Source organism: Pinus tabuliformis, chromosome 4_2 (assembly GCF_031772625.1).
Source record: "Pinus tabuliformis cultivar Carrire ecotype Pingquan chromosome 4_2, CPIR1, whole genome shotgun sequence".
Classification (NCBI taxonomy): Eukaryota; Viridiplantae; Streptophyta; class Pinopsida; order Pinales; family Pinaceae; genus Pinus; species Pinus tabuliformis.
The window spans coordinates 1,150,530,076-1,150,552,465 of record NC_142304.1 but is presented as its reverse complement, the minus strand read 5'-3'; the positions used below and the strand labels follow the sequence as shown (position 1 = coordinate 1,150,552,465).

The 22,390-nt window shown below is 37.1% G+C and overlaps 1 protein-coding gene across 1 annotated transcript; it reads left to right on the top strand.

The window, feature by feature from the left end:
* Positions 1-9,186: 9,186 nt before the first annotated feature.
* Positions 9,187-13,443, top strand: LOC149173749 (uncharacterized). Its single transcript, XM_089426817.1, has 2 exons — positions 9,187-9,492; positions 9,949-13,443. Exons 1-2 carry the CDS (start codon positions 9,187-9,189, stop codon positions 13,441-13,443), a joined length of 3,801 nt encoding a protein of 1,266 aa, XP_089282943.1.
* Positions 13,444-22,390: the final 8,947 nt, after the last annotated feature.

The following is a 22,390-nucleotide window of genomic DNA, read 5'->3' as shown; positions in this document are numbered from 1 at the left end:
TTTCTTCAAAAACAACAACAAAAAAGTCTTTTCAAAAATGCTCTCAACAAGACTGAAACTTTGTGATTGAAGAATAGGCAACAAACACTTTTGCAAGTTGACACCACACAATGGATGAAAACTCAACAAAAAGAAATGTGTTTAAGGATGCTCTTAACAATCAAAAGCAACGATGAAAGCTTTGGCAACAAAGACCAAAAAGATCAAAAAGACAAATTTCAAGAAAGTATCAATCAACAACTTTCATGAAACAAAGAAGTGGATGGTCACAAAAAGCGGTTTTGTCAAGCAAACAAAAAGTCACCAAAAGCAAGATTTAACACAAAGATTGAGATCAATCTTCCTGCCCTGATGAATCAGAGCAGCCAAGATTCCTAGCAAGAAATCTTGCATGCTTTAGCAAAAAATGATGACACTTGCAACGACAAAAACAAGACCAATACTTCTTACAATCATAGAGAATTTGGAACAAGATGCTTGTTGTAAAACTAACAACTAATACTGGAAAGTGACTGTTTCAGACTGAATCAAACTATCAGACAGACCTTCAGAGATAAAAAGATTTAAAAATCTTGAAAATTGCAAGATATACGCGACTGTACTTATGTACAAATTGCGTGTATACGCGACTGTGCCTAAGGAAACCTGCGTATACGCGGGTTCACTTAAGGAAACATGCGTATATACGCTTCTGTAACTAAGAAAAATAGCGTATATAAAAGATTTCAAGAAAAATAAAAAACAAACTGAAGAAACTGGCAAAACTTAGAATTCAATAACAGACCACACAGCAACAACAAGCAAACAGGCAGCTGAGCCCTGATTGGCTTGAAAACACCCAAACTAGGAACAACAAGAGTGTTGTCCCCAGTGGAGTCGCCAATTCTATTAAGGGAAATGTTCCCCTAGGGCTTTTGGGTTGAAACCCTAGCAGACTGAAAGTTGTCTATACAGAGAAACACACATTCACACAACCATTAAGCTATTATAAGCAAATTCTATGATAAGGGGGCGTACCTTAGGTCCTACGTTTGAGAAGGTCCTTTAGGGTCCAAACCCTTCTTCAAGTTCCTTTTGCTCCTTTGTCCTGCAAAACAACCAATTCCAAAGAACACAACAATATATGGACAAAACCTTACAAAGAAACCATCTTCATGTTATAAAGAAAAGGTAGTTAGTTATGAACTTTAAACAACCATTCACATATGAATTCCAACATGAATATCATAAACATAAAGAAGATTTATATCAGGAACCAAGACATGTGTTTCTTTTATTATAGACAAATAAAGTACAGAAAAGGAATAATTTCACCTGAGTCACCTTTCGCAAGCTCCAAGCAAAGCTTCCTTCCGGATTCGTCTAGCCTCAAGCCTTTAACAAACTCCTTCCATGACTTACTCCATGATGTCACAAGTAGTGGATGAACATCAACACACAAGGAAACAAGGGTTTCCTGTACAAATGGGGGAAGTGCAGAAGGCACAAGGGTCTTCAGACCTGGTCAGGGGAAAAATCTCAGCATAATAACCTTTCTCTCTCTTCTCTCCTCCCTTAGGCCTTCCCATTGAGGTCTTTTTATACCTCTCCCAAAGTAGTTTTTTAGTTGGGAGTTGGTTGGGAACAGTTGGGCCACAGGCACTAACAGGTGATCAGCAGGTAAAACCCGCGATCTCCGCCTGAAATTAAGGAGTTTTATATTTTTTTAAGTGTTTTAATACATATACGCGGGTTGGGTATATGCCTACCCGCATATACACGCGTTTAACTTCGGGCAATGTCGCGTATAAGGGATAAAACACTGTTTTTAAAAATTTTGGACCAGGTCTGGAAGGAGGGGTTGCCCTAGGCCATGAGTGCAGCATCACAAACCATAAGAGTGAGGTTTGGAGCTATAACAGGCCTTACTCAATACCATGGACCAAAACCACTTAGAACCAATAGCTTGGACCAAATATATGGGGTAAACACTTCGGACAAGATACCTTGGACCAATACCATGGATCAAAATACCATGGACCAAATACCACGGACCAAAACTAAGTTTTCCAACATGTACGCGCGTTTCCTTCCGTGAAAGTGCGCGTGTACGCTATACGTGCCTTTTGGTCTTTTAACCTGAGTGTACACGCGACTTGGTTAATGGGGAACCTACGTATACCTCTCTTTCTTCATTCTGTGAGTCTGAACTGTGATCTGTCATCTGAGTGAGTTTCCATCAAGGACAACACTTGTGTCATAGTGCCAAATCTGTGTCATAATGCCAACACTTAGGGGGGTTTGTCCACTATATTATCTCTCCAACTCGGCTTGAGATCAAATATTCCTCACTAACATCCTGAAATCAGACTAGAAACTGAGGAACTCAAGTGCATGTGAAGATCTAAGGGAACCGGATCCACCAATTTCGATATTTTGGAGGGAAGCAATCCTCCTTTCAAGGGAGTTGCCCTCAGTTGCTTTTTGTATAAATAAACGAGCCTAAAGGATCATTAGGATTCGAAATTTTGTTGGAGATAGGAGTAGCTACTAAGAGCCTAGTGCTTGATACTATTATTTTCATCTTTCATATGATGTATGTAACTCTAATTTCTGCTAATGAAAATTTTGATGTTGGAATGCATCTAAGTTAACTTTGGAGAGCTGAAACCCTTGGGTTTAGGCCCAAACCATAGACTTTATTCCTTCTCTTGTATTATTTCCTTGTTATTGTTCAAGTCATTGCATTTATTTCCTTGTTTAAGTAGGAATTATATGTTGGAAATAATACTGAGAGGGGGGGTGAATTAGTGTTATCAGATTATTTTTCATAATTAGATTTATATACACTACTTCAGAGAGGGGAACTAGCATGTACACGCAACTATCTTTAAGGCAACCAAAGTTTATGCAATAAACTTATGATTCAGTTAATTCATCATATGTTGATCTTTAATCAGTGCATCAGTACTTCATCAATCATTAAACAGTAACCATGTGCAGTATAAACATAATAAACCATTACACATAAGCAACACACATGAACACCAAGATTTAAGGTGGAAACCCAATGTGGGTGAAAACCACCTGCTGCTATCGTCTCTGTCTTCTTTTAATAATAAGAAAATTTGTTTACAATCTTGTACTGGTGCAGACTCATACCAATACGTAGGATTCTACCTGCAGAAGGTTATGACCTTCTCTCATTCTCCAGCTTCTACTGGAAGGGAGCTACAACCCCCTAACTCTTGTACTAGCCAATATGTTTACTAGTATGTAGGTGCCAGCCTACAGAAAACTCCACTCTTCCACCAGGGACCACGTTTCATGAATTTTCAGACTGGATGCTCTTGGCACATATCAAGACATATGAATACCTTGACTCAACAATAACCCATCAGAAATTTAGAAGCTCAAAATTCATCAACCAACATGCAGTTAATCTAAAACAATCAGATCATTGTCATCAAAACATTGTGTTGAACCCAAAAACCTGTATCAACATTTAGAACCAACTGAAACCTCAAAAATTCATGTGTCAGAGTGTATACGTTACTTCAATGAAGAAAACTTATGTGTATACACTACTTCCTTCAGCCCAACCTGCGTATACCTCTAAAGATTTTGAATCATAAAATCTCTGAATCACAAACTGTACCAACCAGCAGTGTACTGAACATCTACTGTCAACTTACAGAACTTTACATAGGAAGGCAACATAAAACACTTGTTCTCACTTATACAATCAATCAAATATCAATCTCCTTATGCATTCAGATTTACATTTAGATCTAAGAAGAATTCATTGACAGACAACAGTAATAAATCAACAATAATGATCTGATAGATCAGTCATCTCTGAACATCAAGCCTTTCCTTTGTATACGCTACTTGAAAGATCAGAACCTGCATGTATACGCTCTTTTGCTGAGACGAACCTGCGTACAGATCTGCAAATATTGACTCAAAACTTTGCTGCAATTCCAGACTTCAGACAAACCCAGATCATGATATATAACGAATAAAACAGACACAAAATATCAGATCTAGCGTCAACCAATATCAAATCATTCAAGAATAAGTCATTTCAGGTCTCATGATCCTGATCCAATATTGAACTCAAGGTGCACATAAATATTTCAGATCTAGTCCCAAACATAACCCTACAACATAATATATACTTCACATAGAAGTATTCCTTAGAATCTTATTCACTTGCACATATGGCCTTATGATCCTCTCTTCTTTATATAGTTTTTGGCCTTTCTCAATACCATGGACTGAATCCACTTAGGACCAATACCTTGGATCAAATACCTCGGACCAAAACCATGGTTTTCAACATGTATGCGCTTTGCCTTCTATGGGAGTGCATGTGTACGTTATATGTTTTTTTTTGTTTTGAGTACTTGCGTGTATATGCTGCTTGGACTAAGTGAACCTGCGTGTATCTCTTAAATTGCTCTTACATCATCTTCTTCCTTCAACTTCTTTATGCTAATCAATAGACCTTAGTTCCATCTTCCTGATCCTCCGTACCACTACCCTTTTGCCTCTGAATATTCTTGTTAGCCTCTTATCAAAACTGAGTTGATCTATAGAGTTGCCATCAAGGACAATACTTGTATCATAATGCCAACAATATCCCCCTTTGGACTTGATGGCAACCATGATGGTGTTGACTACTGCAAGCTGTAAATGCTGTTAGAGATACCATACAACACCAAAATACCAAAATACTCTCCCCCTTTGACATCAAGGGAAAAGGGCGGACCACTCTACTCTCCTCCTTTGCATGATGCTATCCATACTCCCCTTGAGTACATGCCGAGTCTGCAGAGAGATGATTCAATATAATAACATGACATTATAACTCAACAAAGTGAGTATGACCTCCCTATGACCATGAACTCATACATACATCAATCACCCAACCAAGTGGGGATACACCATATTTGACTCATCTGCCCAACCAAGTGGGGATATACCAAAGTTTATACATGACAGAAATACAACAATTATTACATCATCCATCCCAAGGATATTGGGGAAATAAATTACATCATATGACCAATAGAACTCATTGAAATATAGACCATGACAAAAGAAGTTATATCACACTAATGACTCATGCAACTAAGAAATAGCTAAGTTCAACAACCATAATGCCAACAATGTGGAATGTGAACACTCCCCCTGAACCTATGCTACCACTATTTTTTTTGTTAGAAAAACATATGCACTTTCAGCCAAGACAACCCCCGTGTATCCACACGCATATACTTCTTGAAACCAGCGTGTAGTAAACTTCCTTTGAAAAAACTGGATTTAACAACAGGATGATGCAGCAACAACTCCCATATTTTGTCTAAGATATTCAAATGTTTCTCTGGGCAGTGGTTTAGTGAATATATCAACAACCTGTTCTTTGGAGGGGACATACTCCAATTTGACCTTTTGTTCAAGCACTTGTTCTCGTAGAAAGTGGTACTTGATGGGTATGTGCTTGGTCTTTGAGTGCATGACTAGATTCTTTGAAATACTGATGGCACATAGAATGGATATGGGTGGAATACATGTGATTTGATATCTTGCAAAGTTTGCATCATCCAAAGTAGTTGTGTGCAACAATATGCAGTAGCCACATATTATGCTTCAGCTGTAGATAAAGCAATTGAACTTTGTTTCTTGTTGAACCAAGACACTAACCTGGAACCCATATAGAATGCAGCAACAGTGGTGATTTTTCTATCATCAACACTTCTTGCCCAATCTGCATCTGTATATGCATGAAGAGTAAGATCTCAATCCTTGCATGTTTTATTCTTTTATTTCATCTTCTCCTTTTTTTTTTTTCATTTTTTTTAATATTCAAATAATTTTTTATTTATTTTTTATTATTATCAATTATTAAGTTACACTCAATTTTCTTGTTAAATCAAATACCACACCCATAAATATTATAAATAATAATTTTTATAAACCTTCATACATTGAAATATTACAATAGACTTCTGATAAATAGTAAAGTAGAATAATAACTTATCAATCCTAAGATAATCTCTTAACATTTAGTTATTCAACCTTCATTGCCCATTTCAACATAGTACTTTAATAATAATTAAACAAATTCAAGCTCTTTCATCCAATTTATTAAATGGATGAAGCCACATCTTATAAATTTATTCCCACTATTTAAAACTTTTTATTTAATTTTATACTATATACTAATATCTGTTCTACATAATACTCATTATTAATATTTAAACTAATCCTTTTTTATTTATTATATAACTAGAATAATCTTTCCAAATAATAAACTCTTTAAAAAACAAAATTCTAGGCACAAAAATTTAATATATCTACCCATATTTGAACTAATTCTTTTATTATTATTATTATGCAACTAGAATTACCTTTCCAAATAACAAATTGTTTCAAAAACAAAATTTTAGGCACAATTCATACTTTTACACCTGATGTTTTTATTCTCCACAATATTTTATATTCATTTTTTTTAACACTTTACATGATAGCCATGAATACACATTGAAGTGGACAAAGGGTCAAAGAAAAGTCCATGCACGTGTATGCATATTATTGGAGTTGGGCGGTGCTTTCAAGAAACCCATTGTTCGATTTAGATTCCAGAAAAGATGTGGGATCGAGGTTTGGTACGATTGTCGAAGAAGCATAGATCAACCGTATTTTTTAAATATTTAAATTAGACAAGAATAATATTTATGTATTCAAGCTTTTGTGATCCATAATGAATTAAACAAAGTCTTTTGGTAGAAATCACATGAGAGAATTTTTTGGCTGACGCATTTCGAAACAACAAGTGTGGTTCATCATCAGGACCGATGATGAACCACACTTGTTGGTTCGAAATGTGTCGGCCAAAAAATTCTCTCATGTGATTGCTACCAAAAGACTTTGTTTACAAGAATAATATTAATGACTTTTCATAGGTCTTATGTGTCAAAGTAAGTTGTATAGCAAGAGAATTTTGTTGCTCACATGATTTGGATTTGCTTCAAAATCTATTAAAACCCCGACTTTGAATTATTATGCTTTATCTTTATCCCATCCTTGTGATCAATTCAAATGGAGGGAAGAGAGAGAGCCTTGGAGGTAGGCTAGGTAAGTTGTATAGCAAGAAAATTTTGTTGCTCACATGATTTGGATTTGCTTCAAAATCTATTAAAACCCTGACTTTGAATTATTATGCTTTATCTTTATGCCATCCTTGTGATCAATTCAAATGGAGGGAAGAGAGAGAGAGAGCCTTGGAGGTAGGCTAGCAATTTTCATAGATTTATGATCTTGAATTTTTTTATTTTTATTTTTACTACTTATTTGAATTTTCAAGGACTCAAAATCCTGATTTAGTTCATTAATAGATAATTTAATAATAAAATTACAAATAAATGAATATATAAAAGATTGGCATAACTAAAAAGAAGGTATTGTGTTCTACATTAAATAACTGATCTAATTTTCATGAAAATCTATCCACATTAAAAAGAAAAATCACTACCCTTTTATGGTTCTCTAAACAAATTGAATTTGACATGTGTGGTTCAATATATATATATATATTTCAAATCACAAATACAATTTAGTCTTTTAATCATCTCCTAATTACTTTTAAACCATCTATTTCTGCCTTTTTTTTAATGCAAATATTTATCTCTTTATAAATATATCTATAAAAACTTGACCAAAATATGAACCTCTCTTAGAATGTTATTATATCATAATTATTCTATTTTTACAAATACATAACTTTTATATTATTAATAATTATGTATGTCATAACAAATTAACTAGGGTCATAATATTGTCAAATCAGACGAGCGAAGGAAAAGCTGCGCGCGCTTTGTGATGCGATCAACTAGGTCAGAGCTCAACTGCCGCCGCCATGGCTGCTCCAGGGGGTGCGGAGACCTCTCCCACCCCACCGATTTCCCCAGCAGAAGCATTCAGACGCATTCTAACGCAGAGAGGGAAAAAACGAAATCAACCTGAAGTCCCGAAATTTATAAAAAAGCTGGAAGAAATCCCAGAAATAGCTTTGCCAGAAGACCAAACAATCAAAATCGCCCTTGCCTTGGCTGACAGAGGTTTAGTAGGGCAATTTATGGGTCGGTGGCCAACATCAAAATCTACTGATGAATGGGTGCAAAGAAACTGGAGACCCCTGCTCCCCAACAATGTGATCAGCTACGCGGTTGGAAGGGGCTTCTTCATCTTCGAATTCACTACCAAAGAAGACCGAGATCTGGTGTTCAGAAATGGTCCATACTTCATGGGAAATCAAGGTCTCTTCCTGAATAAATGGACACCCGACTTTGACCCCTCAGTTGATGTCCCAAAGGAGGTCCCTGTTTGGGTCCGGCTCCCCAACCTGCCAATACACTGCTGGAGCTATCAAGCTCTGCAAAAGATAGGAAACGGACTGGGCAGATTCATAGACAAAGCTGATAACAAGGGCCAATACACTTGCGCCAGAATTTGCGTGGAAGTTGACCTAGAAGCTGGACTACCGGAAGCCATCAAGCTTTCAGTGGGAGATTGGCATCATTTCCAGAAGTTGGACTACGAGCAACTGCCATTCAAATGCAGAATCTGCCATGAGCACGGCCATTTTCAACGAAATTGCCCCAAAGCACCGTCAGGGGACAAAGAGGAAGAAGAAGGATGGAAGGAAATAAAAAAGGGAAAGGTAGTCTCAAAGCCAAACGAGAAGAAGCAATCAGTATCAAAGGGAAATCCCCAGACCAATGACAAGACAAATCCAGTCTCAAATGAAAGCCCACCCTCATTTGAAAAGGGGGAGACCTCAGAGAAAAATGAAGAAACTGAAGATCAGCCAAAGAAAAGGAAGGATACCGAAGAAGAATCAAATGCCCAACCAGCCAAGGCAGATCAAGGGGAAAAAGCAGGCAATGATGAACACATAAGTCTTGCCTCTGATTCAGGGGAAGAATCAGAAGAAAGAGACTCCGAATCAGACAGCTCACAAATCACTCCTATCAAATCGACCAGGGGCCGAAAATCCAAGAAGAAACAGAGAGAGGAGAAAACCTACATGGATGTTCTCCAAGGTTCTCAGAAAACTCTAAAGGGAATGATGAACACAAGATCCGGGCGCAAGCATAACAAGGCTCCAAAAGGAGCCACTCCCCCCCTCTCCAATAAATAATGAAATACGTCTCCTGGAATTGCAGAGGATTAGGTAGCAGGCTGAAAGAAGAGGCCCTGAAAGATATTGTGAGGTTGCATATGCCTGAAATCTTTCTCATCCAGGAGACAAAACTGGAGGACACTCTTCTCCTCCAATCCAGCAAAACATTTTGGCGCAAAGGCCCTGGTAGAGCTGTCAGTGCTAGAGGTGCCTCTGGTGGGATTGCCTCCTTCTGGGACAGTTCCAAATACGACTTGATTCAGGAAGAAAGTTGCCAGCACTGGATTTTCACTCAGCTCCTTCACAAAGATTCTGGCCAACAAGTAAGTATATTTAACCTTTATGCTCCGGTCTCTCCATCGGAGAAAAAAATTTGTTGGGATTCGCTCCAGTCATTTCTTGTTTTGCACAACCCAGAAAACATCATTATTGCAGGGGATCTGAACGTTACTCTAGCTGCTGAAGAGAAAAAAGGAGGTTCCCCTGTAAGGGATCCGGCCAGAGAATGGGTAGAAGATATCATGATTGGCTGGGATTTGGAGGACATCAAACCATCAGCTGGGAAATACACTTGGTCTAATAAAAGACTAGGCCCCAACCATATAGCTGCTAGATTGGACAGATTCCTTGTCCAAGCCTCCTTTCTAACTAATGGGCTTATGGCTTCATCCAAAATTCTGCCCAACTGCACTTCCGATCATAAACCCATAAGTCTCGAGCTCTCCATGAATGTTTCTCTGGGTCCAATTCCATTTAGATTTAGCCCACTGTGGATTCAGCAAGAGGGTTTCAATGAGGTGGTTTCTGAAGTATGGAATCGGAAAATACAGGGATCCCCCTCCTTCGTGTGGGAAGAAAAGTTGCGGGCTCTTAAGAGAAGACTCAAGGAGTGGGCTAAAACTTTGAAAACACCTGCTGTCAAGAGAAAAGAGTCTGTAGAAAACCTTGCTGTTCACCAATCATCAATGGAGGATTCAGTTATTACCCAAAGTCTACTCCAAAAAGAAGTTGAGCTGCAAAAAGCCCTTCATAAAGCTAGTAGGGACGAAGAAGAGTATTGGAGACAAAAATCTAGAAATTTATGGTTACAGGCCGGCGACAAAAATACTAGTTTTTTCCACAGGCATGCCGAAGCTAGAAAGCAATTCAAAAATGTTTCAGAAATCCGATTCCAAGAGGCCGTGGTTAATGATTTTGAAGGTATCAAGAGAGCAGCATTCTCCTTTTTTAAAGATCTCTACTCAGCGCCAGAGGACCATCCTATAGATCCTCAAGCCTATCCGTATAATCTGATCCCTCATTGTGTGAAAGACTCTGTCAATAATATGCTGACTGCTCCGATCAGCATGGATGAACTCAAGAAAGCCGTGGATGGCATGGAACCGGACAAAGCGCCAGGGCCTGATGGGTTCACTGCTAGGTTCTTTCAAACCTGCTGGTCAACTATCAAAAAAGACCTTCTGAGAATGGCCAGGAAGTCCCAACTCTGCGCAAAGATAGGAGGCAGTACCAATTCAGCCTTCCTTGCTTTGATTCCGAAAGAGAAAGGAGCCTCAGATTTCAGTAGATTTCGACCCATTTCATTGTGCAACACTAGCTATAAACTGATTACCAAAATAATTTCCAATCGACTCAAGAATATTTTGCCGGACATCATACCGGAGAACCAAGGAGGCTTCATCAAAGGAAGAAAGATCCTGGATAATATAGTGCTGGTTCAAGAGGCAGTTCATTCAAGTGGCCAGAGAAAAGAGAAAGGAATGGTAATAAAACTAGATTTGGCTAATGCCTTCGACAGGGTGAGGCACGACTTTTTGTTTGCTGTTATGATGAAAATGGGCTTCTCAATAAACTTCATAAATTGGGTGAAAGCATGCATTGCCTCTCCTTGGATTGCACCGTTGGTTAATGGTCGATCGACTGAATTCTTTACAGCTTCCAGGGGATTAAGACAAGGATGTCCGCTGTCCCCTCTGCTCTATGCTATTCAAGCCTCAGTTCTTAGTTTCCAGCTTGATTCCTGCCAGCAAGTCCAAACTCTGCCAGGCCTTAGAATGGTGCATAATGTCAAAGATATAAACCATGCCCAATTTGCCGACGATACTCTGCTGCTAGGTGGAGCGAGCATTAATTCGGCCAGATCTTTCAAAAAGGAACTGGACATCTACAAGGAAGCATCCGGCAGTAAAATAAACTACTCAAAAAGCACAATCTATGGCTGGAACTGCTCAGCCAAAAATCTCGCTGACATAGCTAGGCTTCTGGAAATGAAAATCTGTCAGGACTGGGAATCATTCAAATATCTTGGGATCCCAATTTTCAGAACCAACCCTAAAGTCGTCCATTGGATGCCCTTGCTGGACAAGCTAAAGCTCAGAATACAAGCCTGGGGAGCCTCCTGGCTGAACACTGCTGGGAAAACAATTCTTATAAAATCTGTCCTAACAAGCATGCCTCTCTATCAGCACTCCATTCTCCTTGCCCCCAAAACCTTTCTCAGTAAAATGGAAGGATTGCTGAGGCGGTTCCTGTGGGAAGGGGGGAAAAACAATGAAAGAAGACTTCATTTAGTAAATTGGGATACCATTAAGAAACCATTCATAGAAGGAGGTCTGCAAATGAGAGATTTGGCTGCTCAAAACCTCGCTCTAGGCTCAAAAATTTTGTGGAATATTGTGGCAGGGAAAATAAGCTGGAGCAAAAAAGTTCTGTGGAAGAAATACTTTCAAGGTCAACGACTGAGATGTCTGGAATTCCCCCCAAAAAACTCCAAAGGTTCCCCTATATCCAAGCTTTGTATCGCAGCTCTGGAGAACTTCAATCCCAATCTCTACTGGATCCCAGGCAATGGGAAGAAAATTAGAATTTGGAAAGATCAGATTCTTGGAGACCAGCCACTACACCAAATAGAAGGCCTAGCAAATATTAAACTATGGCTGCACTCCAACAATAAGGAAACCCTTTGGGACATATCCAACTGGACGGAGGATGTTGACAGAAGATGGGACAACTGGAATCTAGGAGAGGTTCCACATCATTTGCATTCAGAAGCTTCTTTACTGTTAGACAAACTGCAAGGGAAATCTCCTCTGTCAGCATCAGCCAAGGACAAAAGAGGGTGGGGCTCCCATACTGGTATCTTCTCGGTAGCTGAAGGATACAAAAGTTTGATTGCTGTTCCGAATGTTCCTCCAGACCCAACGCAATGGAAATTCATATGGAGCTTCCCTTCTCTCCCAAAAATCGACTTCTTCAGCTGGACGCTTGCCCATAACAGTGTTCTGACAGGAGACAACCTGAGAAAGCGGGGAATGGAAGGGCCAACCAGATGCCCATTATGTATATCAGAGGAAGAATCAGCTGATCACCTGCTGTTGCTGTGCCCATTTGCCAAGACAGTTTGGAAGGGGGTTCTGAGTTCAAGAATGAACAAGTTTGAGCTGCCAAGTAATGTGTCAAATCTGCTCCATGAGTGGGCCAAGCTATCACCCTTTTGCCTCAATAAAAAAAATCTGCTAAAGACTGCATGGATGTGGACACCCAAATTCATATGCTGGAAGTTATGGCTGGAAAGGAATAACAGAATTTTTAGAGGAGAATTTTGCACAGCAAACATCGTAATTTCCAAAATCAAAGCTATATTGGGAGAAACATTGGAAGCTAAGCCAGCCTTAAGGAATGAAGCGAAGCTTGACAGTGAGGAGGAGCTCTGGCTGAAAGATATTGTCCCAAAAAATCAATCCATCTCTATTAACCCAGCCCCTTGCCACGCTATGTGGGAAATTCGCCTAGAAGAACAGGAATTTCTAAAGTGGAGATCGGCCCTTGATGACCACTGTCTATTCTTCGACGGGGCCTCTAAGGGCAACCCTGGCGCTGCGGGTGGAGGCGGAGTTCTTCTGAAACCTGATGGCACTTCTTTACTCAGGTTTCATTGGGGTCTAGGAATCGAATCAAACAATAGAGCAGAGGCTCTAGCTTTGTGGCAGGGACTGACTCTTGCTCTTAAATGGAATATTCAATCACTGACGGTCTTTGGAGATTCTCGGCTTATCATCCAAGCAATGAATTCACAGTCAAATCCTTTGCAGATCCATTTAGACCATATTCTCAAGAAAATTAGACCCATGTTGGCTAAGTTTCGGAAAATTTCCTTCTACCACATCCTGAGGCAGCTAAACTCTGAGGCAGATTCGGAAGCCAACCTTGGCTCAGCAAAAAGCCAAAGAACCCTCTCAGTCAATTCGATTGATTCTCTCTGTATCATCCCTTAACAGGTTTTACCAGGAAATTGATACTTGATGTATATGGGATCAGCTACTAAGACATCAATCTTGGATTCCCATCAGGCTTTGCTGTTCCAGTTACCTTGTCTCAACTAGCTCCAAGGGCAGGCATTCATGATAAGTTATTATTTTGGAATCCCTGTATCTGGCAGTCTCTTATGCTCTGTTTCCAACAGAACCTTGAACTGTCTTGGACGTTGTGTGACTGTTTGGTTGAATACACGGTACAGGTGAGCTCCTGAAAGAATCAAAAGAGTCTTTTTCTGGTTTCCCAATCCCTTGTTGGAAGAAAGCCAAGAACGGCAGCAAATTTCGGATTCCTCCTCTGTTTGTCAATTCTCAAGCTTGTTGAATCGGTCAGTAACTCATTCCTTTCCAGATTTTGGATTAACTTCAGAAAGAAGATCCTGTGATAGTTCGTCCCAACTCCATCGGTTCCACCGTCCGGTCTACTGCAAAGGGAAGTTCGAAACAAGTATTAGAGCAAGCTGATCTAAACTACGAGCCTATTAAAGCATCGGATTAAATAAGTCAGACACAACAGGTTGTTTGCCCAAGGAAATTGCATTACAACTCTTCAAAAACGTCCTGAGGCATACGTGTGATTGATGATTAGAGAGGGAAGTCGACATTTCAACTGCCAGATTGAAGAAACCCAGATCCGAGTGGTCTTACAGGTAGTCGAGTTAGTGGTCAGCATCTCACATTTCAGGTTTAAGCAAGCCAACTTCTGCAATCTCCCAGGAGCAACAGGTAACAGCCATTGGATGTGTGGACAATCGCTCCCTTAAGAATGTCCAGATCCTCAGGCAGAGACTCTGCGTTTTTCCCTAAAAGAAGTTTAAGAATCAAAGCTTGTCCATGGATTTGCCATGTAACAAAATTTCTGAGGATCAAGAAATTTGAGGAACTATTTCAATGTATCCAGCATGCGGTAGCTGTTTTGCCGCCAATCAATAAAAAACATAACCGTTAAAGTAAAAAAAAAAAAAACAAATTAACTAGAACTTTTCTTTAAGTTTTGGGTTTTACTTTCCAGTTTGAAATATAACTTTAGTTATCTATAATTAAGTTACAATTTAGAATATAAATTTTAATTATTTATAATTAGCTTTTATTTTAACCATTTCCAAAATAATTTTTAATTTAAAAATAAATCATAAAATTTAAAATAAGACGAGTTATATATATCTAACTTAAGATAACTTTTAATTTAGATAAATAATAATAATAAAATTTAAAATACTTTTTACTTCAAAGTAAGACAACTAATTTAACTATTTATATATTACTATTGGTTTTAACTCATACAAGAGTAGGTTGCTCCCGTGTCAATATATTTATTATATGTATTTTTATAGTTTGCACCAAAAGTAATAAACAATATATTTAAGCATAAAAGTCAACACTGATTTATTAAGAAAACTTATCTTAGTATAGCTAATAAAGTCTATTATTATTATCATTGTTCACATGTAACTTCTCAGTGAATTTATTTGGACGCTACTTTATATTTATTATATGTATTTTTATAGTTTGCACCAAAAGTAACAAACAACATATTTAAGCATAAAAGTCAATACTAATTTATTAAGAAAAAATATCTTATTATAGTGAGTAAAATTTATCATCATTATCATTGTTGACATGCGACTTCTCAGTAAATTATTATTAACAAGCATGATATTCCATATATAATTATGTATAATAATAATAAAACAATTTAATTTTCACCTACCTAAGCTGACAAAGCCATGCAACTTCTCAGTGAATTATTATTAACGAGCCTGATATTCCATATATAATTATTTATAATAATAAAAAAACAATTTAATTTTCACCTACCTAAACTCACAAAGCTAGTTCTCTAGTCTAGTCGTGTGTTGGCTCTAAAATCAGCCCCAGGAATCTGTAACAACTTGGAACATTTTTATTGATAAATAATTAAATCTTATTGAAATATTATAAAACTAGCTCACTCAATTAAATGAGTGATTAAAGATAGGTAAACGAACTCTTTTGTGAACAATAATTTAATATTATGTAAATATATAGATATATATTAAAAATTGAATTTAACATTATGCAAATATATAAAGAGGATATATATATATATATATTGGAAATTGAGAATTTTTTATAAAAATGGTTTAAATAAATTGATTTTAATAGTAGTCGTATATATTTCTTTTCAAATTTTTGGTCCGAATCAACTCTCATACCATATGTAACAATCCAATTTTAAATATACAACTAATTAGATCAATTGTGCTAATCAATACACGACTATTCAACTAATTAACATAGAATTTCGAAAAATATGAGCAAATGATTAGAGACAACTTACCTGTAGCGATGACATTCCTTACTTGTGATTCCGGAGTTGAACGTTATTTTAATCCAGCATTGGCCACCCTTGAGCCCTCAATTTGAATCTCGCTTACTACAACAAATATTTTGGGGACAACTCTCCACCCAACCGTAACCTTAGCTGCACATAATATTTCTACCGTTGGCCACCCCCGAGCCCTCAATTTGAATTTCGCTTATTACGACAAATATTTTGGGGACAACTCTCCACCCAACTGTACGCTCAGCTACACATAATATTTCTACGACTAACCACCCCCGAGCCCTCAATGTCACGACTCCATGGTAAATATACCAAATAAAAAAAAAATTAATTGTAAAAACCTTTTACTTCATAACCCTCCATATATTCGATCATAGAATAACCACACACATATATATATAAATCGCTTTTAAAGCACCGAACGTGCTGCCATGGTTACACATATATAATTCTCAACCTATTAACTTAAGGTTTCCTCTTGACTTATGGTTATATGAATCATTGGCGACCTTCATATTAAGGTTTAAGTCAACGGTTATCATGTCCATCGGCTTGCTTTTCCGATCAATCTCCGGTGCCAGGTGTGAACGGAATTCTAAATGGCTTCACCTACCTTGGCCAGGTGGCTAGCACCGTGCAGAGGCCATGTGAAGTCTCGGGGAAATCGCTGGGGTTCGCGCGCCAAACCTCCACCGGATGGACGGTGAGGATCACTTGCACAGATCTAAGGGTTACATTTGCTTCAGGGTTTAGCGGGTTTCATATATACCACTGAGTCGCTTATTTCGGGTTCATTTGCACCTGGTGGAGAGGCCGAACCCTTGCTTAATTCAGCGGCTCCATCCCTGCACCATATGCCAGGTCTTGGCAAGCTAACTCAGGTAAACTAATGATTGATGCCCGCCGATTCATTGTTTCCCTTTCAGCTGTCAAATTATTTGTTTATAAATACAGTGCGTTGTTTCGGCAGGGTTTCACATTTCCGGTTTATGCATTCACGGCTAACTTCAACGTGTTTATCATGTGCAGGTAATTGCTTCTCATTCCTCCTACCGCTCAGGGAAGAAATGATACAACCGAGGCATCCTCAGGTATTTATTCTATCATGAATTGATGCAGAGCATTGGTTTAATCTGATGGGTGAGGGTTTAAACTGGAGGGTTCTCTTGCATCGATTCTCTCGGCCTGAGGAGTTCCTCATGGCAATCTTTTTATTTATTGTCTCAGGGTTCCTTCATTCGGCTAAACCCTGGTTAGGATGCGTGGTCGGCCTTCCATGCCGGGACCTGCGTCTAATCTGGTTATACAGTTTTATGTTGTATTCATTTTGGCACTATGTCCAGGATTATGTATATTTTGTTAAGGGTTCACGGCCTCCCTTGCCGGAACCGAATCGATTCAACTTAAGTCAGGATATTTATCCCTTTCAGTTTCTCTTGTTTTTCAAGGATGTTAACTATAATTACCCAGGTTTATCTGTATTTATGAAGGGACAACGAGTCCATCTCGGCTCTCTGAACATTTAGTGAACAGGCTGTCGATATACCCTTCAGGGGTTTTATTTATCACAATGTTAATATATGTATATTTCTTTTTCCTGTTGAATACGATGTACATGTTTTTCATTTGGTTTAATTTGCATCAACAACTTATTTGTCTATATGCATATGAACTTGCTTTCCAGAATGTATTGAGCTCGTCTTGTTTAAGGTTATTATCATTCCTCTGTTTAACAGAGTCGAGACGGGTTCCTTTCGAGGGTTTCGTCTATAACAACCCTACGTTCACTTGTCAATGCATGGCTGTACACGGCGGTTAAGCGGCCGTTTACCACAGCGGTTCTGTGACATCAAGTCGCATTTACTTTGTTAATGATATTATTTGTTTGTATTCTGCGATGATACAGTGATCGTCTTTTACTTATTTTCATATAAAATGAGACTAAACCCTAGGTACAGGGCCCGATGGGTTTACTTTGAAACGGCCTCACCATATACTATGAACAGCACTTAATGTTTCAATATGCTTCCCGGCTGTTATAGAAATACGACTAATCTATGTGTCGTTCTGTTATTTTCCATAATCATTCTACTGTTATATTTGCTAATAAATTCTCCCACTGTTGAATAGTTCAATGCTTTTTTTTCCAGTATGCACTCACGTACTCTGCATACAGTTATGGTCTTTCAAGACCATTGTAATGTTTCTATACAGAAACGCTTCGGCTTCCATACAGTAATGAGCATCAGTTTCTATACAATTAACATGCATCGCTTTTTGTACAGTTAGCATGCATCGTTTTCTTTACAGTTATCATGCAAAGTATGTAGCAGATAATCTCTGTTTTTGTCTTAAATAGCCAGTTCTAAGCACTCTTAGAAACTGTTTAAAATATTATATGTATACTTTTCCATCTAGTTAGCAACAGAAACTCAGGTGCAGCTATACTTTCCTTCTATACACCCAGCATACTGAATACAGAAATCTAATTCTGGTGAATAACTCATACCTAGTCTATTAGGCCCAAGAGTTAACGCTCCAGAAATTCACCTGCAATTTACATGCTTGCTCTTATCCACCCAACCTTGAGATCCACTAGTACATTGGATTCTCCCCCCGAGCTGTCTTGCAGGCCTGCAGCCCTCAACAAGACTCATGCACTGTTGTGCTAGGGTTATCTGGTCCTTACCAGACTTAACCCTCCTTTTTCTTTCTTTTTCCTCTCTTGGAATTTCTCTTCCCCTGTCTGTCACCACAGCCCAAGGGTTTTCCCTCCCAGGACTTTTCCTGTTTGGAGGGTTAGTTTCTTTTTCAGTTTTATAACTGTTTCCTTTTCTTTAGAAATCCTCCCTCAGGAGGCTGCCAGCATTTTCCCAAAAATATCTTCCATTTCATAAATAAATAATATCATTTAACAACAGTAATTAACAGTTCACATTAGTTTCTTACCATAGTAACTTTTCATAATTACATGTTTTACGGGGTCATCACACTCAATCAACATACTACTGCTAGGGAATCCTTTTCCTCACAACACTTTTCTCTCATGAAGGAATGGATGAATCTCATCCTCCTCATCGTCCATTTAATAGACCAAAAAAAAGGGAAGGGGTATGCATGGACACATTCGATGTGTCAATATGCAACTTTTATTTCTTTAGTTTAAGTTTTACTTAATTTAATATTTCTCTTAATTTAACTTTTCTTATTTTATTCATTTTTAATTTTTGTTAATTTTACTTATTCTTACTATTTTATACTTTACTTTTATATATAGTTATTTAGAAGTCCCGTTTATTATTTATTATTATTACATTTTCTTCATTATTTATTTACTATTATTATCTTTTTTTATTATTATTTACTATTTGTTTACTATTATTATCTTTTCTTTATTATTTATTATTTATTTACTTATTATATTATTTTATTTATTTTTTATTATTATCAGGGGCATTACAGTAGCACTTCCTATAACAATCTTGTAGCATTGTTTAAATCCCACCATATTTTCTCTTAACCTTGAGTCTTACATTTTGAAGTTGAATAATGCCCCCAAAGCTTTAATTTCATGATTAAGGAAGATTTCAAGACCACTCCAACCCCATCTTTTCCCCACTACAACCACAAGACAACAAGTAGAATTAGTCTTAGTATTTTTGAATTCCATAGTTGTGTTGAAGATTGAATTCCTCCTTTTCAAGCAAGTTGCAATTAGATAAATGATTCATGCAAGCAGATTATTGATTTGATTAGTGTGCAAGTAGGGTGGCATGGTTTACTTATGCAACTAGACTAGTATATTCCTTTCATGCAATTACAATTATCCTTTACATTTAATGAATGGCATTTTCATTTCTGTAGTTACAATCATGTTCATTTCCTTGCAATCATGATATGTTTTCATAAGGAATTCTCTTTGTCGTTAGCTAAAGGAGTTATCTTTGAATACCTTAATCTGATCTAATGACTAAGGGTGACATGCGTAGAACTTAACATGTTGTGCATATAGCACTGTCACCTCTAAGTTTGTACGAACCCTGGGTTGATAATTTAAGTTGGTAGCCTTGGAAGGTGCAACATCCTTGATGCAACACCAACGCTCATTAGTTCCCATGTCTCATTCTTCTTAATATGATTTAGTTTTTCTTCCATAACATTAACCTAATGTTTATCTTCACTAGCTTGTGTAAAGTTCGTGCTCTTTTTTTTATAGCAAATAAAAGTTTGCTTGTTTTGGTATATATATTAATCATCCTTTAGTTTGAACTCTTGTATCTATATCATCAAAAATTTGATTTTCCTGATGATACTTTTGGATAAATCTGGATGGTATATTTGGATATTGGCATTATATTTCTTCTTGTTCTTTATTTTCTTCTTCCTCTTCTTCATCCTTTTCTCATTCTCTGTAGATTCTCTGCTTTGGATTTTCATTTTTTTATGACTTTTCTTTTTGACTAATTGTTTCATCCACTCCTACATCAATAATTTCGACCACTTTGCGTAGTCTTTTGTTATAACATTTGTAGGCCTTACTTCCATATGCATAGCCAAGAAAAATACCTTCATTTGTTTTGGAATCAAACTTGCTTAAATTATCTTCATTTATCTTTATATATCACTTACTCCCAAATACTTTGAAGTATTTGAACAAAGTTGGTCTACCTTTCCATAATTCATAAGGTTTATTGTTGTTGTTCAATCTAACTTGTGCTCTATTCAAAATGTAGATTATTGTGTTGATGGTTTCTCCCCAAAAGATGTCTCGTAGTTTGGCTTCATTCAACATTGTTCTAGACATTTCCTATATAGTTATATTCTTCCTTTCTACAACTCCATTTTGTTGTGGAGTCCTTGTTACCAAGAACACTCTTTTAATTCATGATTCTCATTGAATTCGTCAAATTCATTAGAGGTAAACTCACGTCATCTATCTAATATTATGCACTTGATTTTTAGATCAGTCTCAGTTTCAACAAGGGCTTTGAAAGCTTCAAGATTCTCAAAGATTTCAGATTTTTCTTTGAGAAATGTAACCCATGTCATTATTATGTAATCTTTAATAATCATCATAAAATAAGACTTACCTTTTAAAGTTGCGTTCTTGTTGGCTTGCAGGGGTTTCTGTGTATAAGTTCCAATGGATTTGTTGTTAAGTACCCATTTGTTTTGAAACAAACTCTCGCCTATTTCCCATGTTGACATGGCTTGAAAATAGTGTCTATAGGTTGGCATATCTCTTACCGCTTGGGTCTTGTCGAGTTTTACTAGATTGTCAAAGTTTATATGACCCATTCTTCCATGCCATAACCACTTTTTTCTAACATTTTTCTCCTTTGACTTCATGGAGGACATATACATTTCTCAAGGTTACGTTTTCCTTTGCCATTAATATTCTTGAACCTACTTTTCTTATCTTATATCCTTTGGAATGAAATGTGAGGTTGTGGCCTTGATCACACACTTTAACACTTAAAAGATTGTGTTTTAACCCTTAAACATGCAAGAAACTGTGTTTTGGTCTTTCCATAATTAAAACTATCCTTACCTTTCCAATTATCCTTCTAGAAGCATTCTCCCCAAAGGTAAAGTTTCCTCCTTTTTCTTCCTTTAGGGCGAGAATTTTTTTCTAATCCCCTACCATGTGTTTTGAACATCTACTATCAATGTACCATTTTCTTCCCTTTTTTTGAGCATACAGTGCAAGTCAACATTCTTCCTTCTTATGTTCTTCTTTCTTCCTTTTCCACACCTTTGTGTATTCTTATTTATGCCTGGTAAGAACATATTCTTCCTTGTTTTGTTTAGGAGACTTTATAATGCTACTTCTACAATCACATGCTATGTGCTCATAGTTATTACACTTCCAAAATTTGGTATTGTAATCAAGGGAGCAAATTAATTGAGTTTCTATTATCAAACCCATGAGAACTTCTAGTTTTCTTGCTCACATAATCATTCTTTGACGTCTTATAAGATCCTATATTTTTATCTCTAACATGACCGCTTCTAAATCTATTGCTTTATGACCAAAATTATTGCAAGAAAAATGATAGCCAAGGAATAGATTTTTGGTATCGGCCTATGAATGGCCTTCTTGGTGGAACTCTTCTAAAGTCATTCTTGTTGTTCTTGTGAGAAGAATCAGGTTTATGTTGGTCCTCACTTCCTTACCTATTGTTGCTTTTATTATTGATGAATCTTTGATAATATTAGCATAACTTTTAGGCTTTTCTTAATTTTCCTTTTCTGATTGCTTTTTGACCTTAATGCTTGTATCTCCCTTGGTAGTATTTTATTTTTATCATAGCCAAGACTTGTTTTGATGAATGGTGACTTTTAGTAATTGATATCATAGTTTAAGATTTTAATACTCTTTCCAAACTTTAAGCTTCTATTCATTTGATCAATTGTTTTCTCTAGTTCGTTTTTTAAGGAAATGATTTCAACTTATTTCTCATGATTTTCTTCCTTTTCTTTAAAATAGCTTCTCACCATTTCTTCTATCCTTTTTACCTCTTCTAGTTGGATCTTTAGGATTATAATTGTTTTTTTTTTTTCATCAAGATCATGATCCTT